The sequence below is a fragment of the Tachysurus vachellii genome, chromosome 6, assembly GCF_030014155.1.
Source record: "Tachysurus vachellii isolate PV-2020 chromosome 6, HZAU_Pvac_v1, whole genome shotgun sequence".
Taxonomy (NCBI): Eukaryota; Metazoa; Chordata; class Actinopteri; order Siluriformes; family Bagridae; genus Tachysurus; species Tachysurus vachellii.
This window is the reverse complement of record NC_083465.1, coordinates 11,288,167-11,296,625: the sequence shown is the minus strand read 5'-3', so window position 1 is coordinate 11,296,625 and position 8,459 is coordinate 11,288,167. Positions and strand designations below refer to the sequence as shown.

At 37.8% G+C, this 8,459-nt stretch overlaps 1 protein-coding gene across 2 annotated transcripts; it reads left to right on the top strand.

Moving 5' to 3' along the window:
• On the top strand, positions 1-8,363 carry ube2d3 (ubiquitin-conjugating enzyme E2D 3). Of its 2 annotated transcripts, XM_060872175.1 has the most exons (8): positions 1-404; positions 2,456-2,519; positions 2,599-2,630; positions 4,951-5,028; positions 5,121-5,226; positions 6,076-6,169; positions 6,703-6,751; positions 7,778-8,363. In XM_060872175.1, exons 1-7 carry the CDS (start codon positions 381-383, stop codon positions 6,749-6,751), a joined length of 447 nt encoding a protein of 148 aa, XP_060728158.1. In that variant the 5' UTR covers positions 1-380; the 3' UTR covers positions 7,778-8,363. The 2 variants fall into 2 exon arrangements, with proteins under 2 accessions (XP_060728158.1, XP_060728159.1); XM_060872176.1 differs by lacking the exon at positions 6,703-6,751 and having other exon boundaries at positions 125-404.
• The last annotated feature ends 96 nt before the right edge of the window (positions 8,364-8,459 follow it).

Sequence of the window (8,459 nt, the reverse complement as noted above, 5' to 3'; positions counted from 1 at the left end):
GTTAGTCAGTTAAGCAACAAACACGTGAAGCTTGATAGTTAAATAGCTAAATTTTTAGCTTAGCTTTCAGAATAGACTACATCCTGAGTGCTATTTTATTTCCTACCTGTATTCTGGAAAGTCCCGCCTATCGCGTGTTTCCGATTAGTGCGTTTTCATTGAGCATAAAACGCTAGCCAATACTAGGTCAGAATCGCGGAAGGTTCGAGCCAATCACAGCGAAAGAAGTGAAGCTTGTCGGAAAACGGGTTGGGAAAGTAATGCAGTAAGACTCGGTAAGCATAGCAACAGTCCGCCAAAAGTTCAGCGCGCTAACAGCTATTTTGTACCGCGGGTTTGGAGTCGGTGCTCCGTTACACCACTACGGGGCCAGTGGTAAGATGGCGCTTAAACGAATACAAAAGGTAAGCATAGAATACGCTAAAGGTTTTACTAAAGCGTTTTGTTTCATGTAAAACACGGTTCATTTGACTCAGTGAACGCATAAACAAGTGCAGGCTATTGACAGTGATTCAGCTAAAGACTGTACACATTCACTTGAGGGGTATAAACTTGTTCACGATGAGTATGCGGTCAGATTAGACATTTATACAAAGCTACATAGATTAAACCAGGCCCCTGAAGAGGAGCTGAGATCAGCCAGCTGTTGGTTATTTCTGTATGTAATGTGTGTCAGCAGTGTTGTGGACTGGACACCTGTCAGTACATGAGACCACCGCACACACTGCAGTCCTGATACACGCTTCATTTACACTCTGAGTTTGTTACATAAACGTCTAATAGCGCGCAGGAGTGTGTGTGTGTGAGGTGCGTGTGCGTGTGTGGGGTGGGTGTAAAGTGTGCGTGCATGTGTGTGTGTGCGTGCATGTGTGTGTGTGTGCGGACGTGCGTGCATGTGCGTGTGAGGTGTGTGTGTGCGTGTATGCGTGTGTCTGTGTGTTGTTACACATTGATCCACTTTCACAGACAGCCCCAGGAATCTCAAAATAGTTATGACCCTTCAGCTCCAGCTCTGATTAAAATAGTATGAAGATCATCTTTCCCCATTCACCCAAATGTATTAAGTATATATGTGTGTGTGTGTGTGTGTGTGTGTGTGTGTATATATATATATATATATATATATATAAGTGTATATGTAATGTATAGTGTTATTAATGTCTACTTTTGAGAGTCACAATCAGCTGGAACCAAATTCCTTGTGTGTGTCAGCATCAACACACTTGGCCAATAAACCTGATACTGATCTTGATATATATCATATTTAGTATTAAGTATAAATATATATTATATATTTAAAACTCCATGTGTTTCAGATAGCTCTTTAAACGCACATGAGCAATATTTGATACTTGGTGGCATTTGGTAAACATGTCAGCCTGAATCTAGCAGTTAAAACATGCCAGTGAGTTGTTTTTTGGTCCAAGATTGTCAGTGTATTTGTGCAATGCTGTATCATGTAGAGTTGAATAGTTATGGATTTCAGCCAGGGTTGCCATATCTGACAAAAATAGTCAAATGCCCAGTAAAATAAACACAATCTATTGATGAATTTAAAAGAATTATATGTTTATAACATAATGACATCAGCTTCATTCTCCTTTTGATCACCTGAGGTTAAAGTCATTTGTGGCATTTAAAAATAAAAGTTTCATGGTTTATTGTCACTGACAGTGAAATTGCAGTTGTATCTGCGATGTTAAAACCCTGATCTCTGTTCACCTTTATGGAGAAGTGAGCACTGATCAGTCTGTTCACCAGTTTGGTGATGTGCATCTGCATCATTGAGTTGGTATCTGACCATAAACTGAATTGATTGTCTGTGTATTTTTATGCCACAATGAAAAGTAATACCTTGATCAAAGTGTGAAATTCATTAAGGAAAGCACATGGAGTTAGCAAGGTTTTAGACTTCTTGCATGTAACCTGCATTTACATTGTTTTTAAAAAGTTAGTAAACAAAAAACATTTTTCTATGTACAACATTGAGCATATTGTTGGCAGAAATACACAATTTTGGTTAAAAAAAAATGAACACCAACAAGTTTCAAAAGCTTTGTGGTCGCATGGGAAATCCATCGACCTGGCAACACTGATGTCAGCTATCTAACTCGGTGACCTCTAACTTCAATCCTATATACTTCAGGTGTCTTCCCACCCACCAGCAAAAATAAACGTTAGATTACTGGCTTGTTACTGGAGACAGAAATGCTTGTGGACTTGCTTAGGCTCCATCCTACCCCTCTCTCAAATGTCACGTGACCCCCAGTAGCTAAATATACACCAATGCTAACAAACACGTGCACATCCCAAGGGCTCATATTGCTATAATCATAGCACAATTATCATGATGACAGTATGTGTCTTTAGTGATCTTATTGGATCTTAATAATGCATTATTGGAATGCCATAAGTTGTGTATCTCTCAGTATACATTTCTCTCTCTCTTTTGAAGGAACTGACTGATTTGGCCAGAGATCCTCCAGCACAGTGTTCAGCAGGTCCAGTTGGAGACGATGGTAAGTTCCCAAGCTCCAAACATGTCCATATTTGAAAACAACTCCATCAGTTTAACAAATGTCTTTTCTTTTGTTTTAGTATTCCATTGGCAGGCTACAATCATGGGTCCTGTGAGTATGACTACAACTTCTCCTATAAAATTATGTCAAAAAGTGTAAAGCTTTGTGTGTTTTTTTTTTTTTTTTTGACAACAGGTGGCTCAGTAAGAAACAACAGAAGCTAAACTCATTTACTTGATCAGTCACATTAAAGGTGGGGTCTCCGTTGTTTGAAAGCCAATGTTGACATAAAAAACCACCAAAAAAACCATGCCCCTAACCCAAATGGGTCCCACCCCTGTATTGATAGCTCCGCCCACACATACATACGTAACCCAGGCAACTAATGGAAAGAAATGTGTCTATCATAGCTGAAGGGAAGAACAATACGATTGCAGATAAACAAACAAACAAGCAAAAATGACACACAAGCATAATCATGCAAAGGACGGAATATATTAGTTCTGTGAAACAAAGCAAAACCAACGTTACTCACCTATCGCTAAGGAAAACCTCGGCGTCTTAAGTAAAGTTGGCCGCATTTTCACAGATTGGAGTTTCCCGAGTCAATAACTCCTGAGCTAAACGCTGTTATTACACAAATAACACCTCTTTTCTATCGCAGTAATGTAGAGAGGCAGCTACAACCCAATTTACCTCAAAATCAGCTTTCCTCCACGGTGGACAAAATACACAAGTCTCTATGTGCAGACTGAGAGACAGATTGCAAGGGACCGTCTGCAAAGTGCAAAACCCGAAAAGCGAATACTACAAAAACAGCCATTAACTTCACTGTAACACACTGTAATACTGTTATCAAATTCAGCTCACACATCACTGATGTCCTGATAGGAAATGTGTTTTTGCATATTTTTTATGATTTTTTTTTAATATGAAAATATTAAACTCGAATCTGTGAATAGGCTGCCAACTTTACTTAAGTCCCTCGGCGTCCCATTGCAGGCCTTCCGGCTCCTTTAGTTCTCTCCAGCGCTGGAAAGCTGATCCTATATTAACACGGGTCCTACTTCTTGCCTTATCGTAAGCCTTTCTTCGCTTTCTTTCTTTGTTTTTATCCACCATGTCAATGTTAAAACCGATTTCTGCTAATGTCACACATGCGCACTGAACACTCTCTCCGCCCATATTGACAAGACACACCCCTTTCTGCTCATTGACTACACGTTAATTTTGTTTTTATTTTGTTTGTCGGCCCAACGCAGTTTTCTGAAGCATTTCTCAAAGAACGGAGACCCCATCTTAAACTGAAGATATATGATTAGGCACTCTGTTCTCATTGTTTGTCAAACATTGACATTTTCTAAGCTCTAAGCAAAGGTTTAAGTCTAGTATTTGCAAAACAAAAGTGGGTATTTCTTAATCACTGTCAGGTTGTTAATGGATTTTAATGCTTATTTTAACACGTTCCACATGCTCTGATTTACTGTACCTGGTTAGACAAACTAGCAAGATTCTGTTATTCGGACTAGATTTCTGTTAAATGAGTAATTGTAGTTTTTCTGTAAGTTAATTTAAGACATTTAGCATACAGTCATTGGAAGACCTAAAGAATGTTCTACTTTTCTGTAGCTACTCGCTTAACTATTGATTAAAGGCATCAAAATGAGTCTGTCGTTATATTTCTAAACCGTAATCCAATAACAAAATGCTGTATAACTGTTTGTTTGTCTGCCAAATCAAAAGCAATTAACCGAACAGAAGACACAAAGATATAATGGTGAATGTTAGGAGATTTTAAATGTAATGATTTCTGTTGTTGAACAGCTCCCACATTTGTAAAAGACAGATTTCTATACTTTCAATTCAGCTGCAATAAGAACCACACTTAAAATTATAAGTGGCTCAGTATAAAATGAAAATAATATTGTTTCTACTGGTGGGTAGACCAAATATTTCATGAGGTCTTTTTTTTAGCCAGTACTACACAGGACACTTATTCAATGAGTAGGTTCAATGTTATGCATTATAAATAAGTAGGTTCAAGGTTTATTGTGACACAGTCCTAAATCTGTGTGAAGAATGGCCACTATTGTTTTGCAAGGATCACTTCTTTTCAAAGAGCTTCGTAAGTCAGACCAAGAAAGAGGATAGAAATGGCTGAGAAAGAGAGTAAAACATCAGTCATTGGCATACATTTTCAGAAATCAATAGAGACGCTCTGTGATAATTAATGAAACAATATTTATTTATCTGTTTGAATAAAAACAAAAGGTTTTAATGACTTCGAGCTTTGTTTATATTTTGATTCTTTGAAATCTGAACACAAAATATTGTAGGTAATATACTATTTCGAATGTCTGTGTTTTGTTGGGGTTACATTTCTTCCTTATTTTAGCCTTTAATATGAATAACCTGACCTGTTTGCACATAGAACGAGAGTCCCTATCAGGGTGGTGTTTTCTTCCTGACTATACACTTCCCAACAGACTACCCCTTCAAACCGCCAAAGGTAAAATTTATAAATTCAGGATACATGTCTGTTGTTATCATATGCTGACTTTAAGGTCTTGGTCTTACCTGATTACCTGTTCTGTTTATCAGGTTGCATTCACCACGAGAATCTACCACCCAAATATTAACAGTAACGGCAGCATCTGTCTGGATATCCTCAGGTCCCAGTGGTCTCCTGCACTTACAATCTCTAAAGGTACAAATGTGAAGATATGAATACAGGTTAGATATAAGAAGCTGCAGAATTAATGGCACTTTTCCTAAAAAGTGATGAGGCGTAAAGGCAAGGTTACTTTTATATAACCCTTTCAAGCAGGTTGTTATGGAGGACAGGGTTTCCCGCAGCACTTTGCAGTTCGGGCGGCCCGCCTAAGCTGGGAAACCCTGGAGGAGGAATCTAATAACTGATTTAGAAACCTAACAACACAAACTATCGACTATTTTTGTAACCTTTGTCATCTGTGTAGTTTTCCACACAGTGATGCATGACAAAAAGATTTTACATGGAATTTATGGCCAAAACTTAGTCCCCCTTTGTTCCCCTTTGCTGTCCTAATAACCTCCAGTCTTCAGGTCAGGGTTTCCATTAATACGTGGCTTTGGGGATTTGTACCCACTCTGCATCGAGAGATCATTATTGGGATGAGGACTTATTGATTTATGACTCTTCAGTCCATCCCAAAGATGTTGGTGTTGAGATCAGAGCTCTGTGCAGACCACCAAATTTCCTCCTATCCAACTAGAAGATGTTTTTGTGGACATCACTTTGTGCACAGGTGCAATCTCGTGTCAGAACATGCTCAGGCCTCTTATCTCCAGTGAGAAGAGTTTATAATTCTACAAAAACATTTTATACAATTGTATGTTTTTGACTCTGTACAAAGTTTGACCATATAGAATTAGTGCACTAGTTTTTATCTGTATAATTGTGTGCCGATAATTCAGGAAATGGAAAGAAATTCAATATAATATAAACCTATACATAACCATGATGAGTTCTGGGGTGCTTTACTGTGACTTATCTATTCCTCATTTCTTTTGGTAGTTCTCTTGTCTATCTGCTCACTCTTGTGTGATCCAAACCCAGATGATCCTCTCGTACCAGAGATTGCACGAATCTACAAAACAGACACAGAAAAGTATGTATGCTCGTGTACGCTCATACAGAGGCTCTGTATACAAAGCCGATTACTGGTGCTTATGTTTTGTTTTGGTTTTGTTTTACCCACCCCTGTGGAATACACGATTCTGATTGGTCAGTTGAGGCTTTGGTCAAATCGAAGTCTGTTATTTCTGTCATTATTAAATCACAGACTACTGAGTCTGTTGTAATTGCAGGTTACTGACACCATGCTATATCCTTTATCACACTACAAAAACACCTGTGCTTGCAGACAATTTAATGTTAGTTAGATTTTGCTTGTCTCACTTTCACATACACTGAAACATACAGTGTAGTACTAAATAGTCACTCATTCAATTCTGCTGGACCATCAGCGATAGAATTTCAGATTACTCATATCGTGTATTCTGTTTCAAATAATTGTTGACAGACTGCAGTGAAATAATAAGCAGCATAATGCTTGAAGTCCCTCTATACTCTTGAGGATTGTTTTGCGAAAATGTTCATGTGTCGGTAAATTTTCCCTTATACAAAAAACTGCCTTGGCAGGTACAATAAAATGGCAAGAGAATGGACAGAGAAATATGCCATGTTGTAGGTGAGTGGTAAAAGCCTGTGCATTTTAAGCAGATATATAAAGATAAAAAAGCGTGGTGTGCTGCATCGATGCTGCTGAAGCCTGTGTGGCTTTGCATGAATGTGTAGTCATTGCTAATACAGTTTAATGCAAATGATTTGGTCTGAGCTGCAATCCCCATACCACTATGCCTGGCCACTTCCTATTAGCTCCTATAATTATATAAAATAACTATAAAGCTCTAAGGATGGTCTTGTGTTCAGTAAACTAGCTCATTGACTCAATATTTACAATTTTACTTTTGTGACATTTGATCTTGATATGATTGACATGCCTATGTTTGTAATATTATTCTACTTTGTGCCTAGTTGCTGGTGGCATATTGCTGATCCTGTAAAATCCAATTTAATAAGTGATTTAGATTGTGACAGGTTGTCTTTCATCTCTTTTTTTGAGATTGACGGTCACAATGATGTGTACAATCAAATATTCAATGTTTCTATAATGTTGAGTAAATTGCAAATACTCCCACTATGCTTACTACCATACTAAAAATGCAAATATGCTGTCAGTGTCTTCGTCAGACTCCTTATTGAACATTATGCAGTTTGGGATGTTTTTAAAAAATGGGAAAGATGTTCCAGAGTTGGTTCAGTGAATTTAGTGAACATGCATGTGTCTGTTTAGACATCATTTTTATGCTCGATTTCCTTTGTGTGATTTAACTAACTGGTATATGTTAATAAAGTATATACAGTATTTCTATTACTGGGGAAAAAAGGACAAAAGACAATTTAATTTTTTTTTTTTTTTTTTTTTTTTTTTTACAGAAAATGACATGCAAATATAATATTTTTTCTGTCAAAATGTAGGTGATGGTTTATTTGATTTGTGAGGAATTTGGAGGAATTTTATTCCCCGTTTACACCTATATTGGATTTATATAAGGTTAAGAGCTGTGAAAAGTGTTGCAGTACACCTGACAAGCAGACTGATTGTTCTGAACGTTGCGGTACAGGATTTATAATGCCTTTGTCCTTTTTGCAGATACAACAGAATAGCACGGGAATGGACACAGAAATATGCCATGTGATGTTGGCAGGACACATTTACAAACTGTTGTTTATGCTGTTGTGTTTTGGTCACCGTCTTAAAGCCATTTCATCACACATGTCTCTTATGGAGAAACAGTCTGCAGTTGTCTGTTCAAACAAGACTACAACATGACCTGCAGGAGTTGCCATTTTCAAATACCATGTGGACCTCATACATCAAGTGGAGTCTTTTCTCTGCTTCCTGCTTTTTTTTTGCCTTGTGGCCAGTACATCAGTTATTTACTCTGACCTCTTGCCTCATGCAATCATTGTAAGAGCACAGTGCTGGCCTGATCAGGCAGAGGACTGTAGGATGTGCTACTGGTTCTTCCGGCCTGTGCTGCATGTCTTCACAGAGTGAAGCTCAGTTGTGGCATAGCACTGGGATTCTCAGATGCCTTCTTTTGTTTTGCTCATTCTGCAAATCTGAGATCCTTTCTTGTCCCAAGCTTTAACATCTGTAGCAATGAAATGCACCACAATCAACTAGTTTATATGTCCTGCTTTTATTTTTCCCCTAAATAAAGTCAAATGATTCATTTGTGAGTTTTTTTTTTTTTTATGTTTGTGAACTCAACTATGAGACATAATGTAAAATCTATTTTAAATACTCCAAGGTCTGGTGCATTTACCAA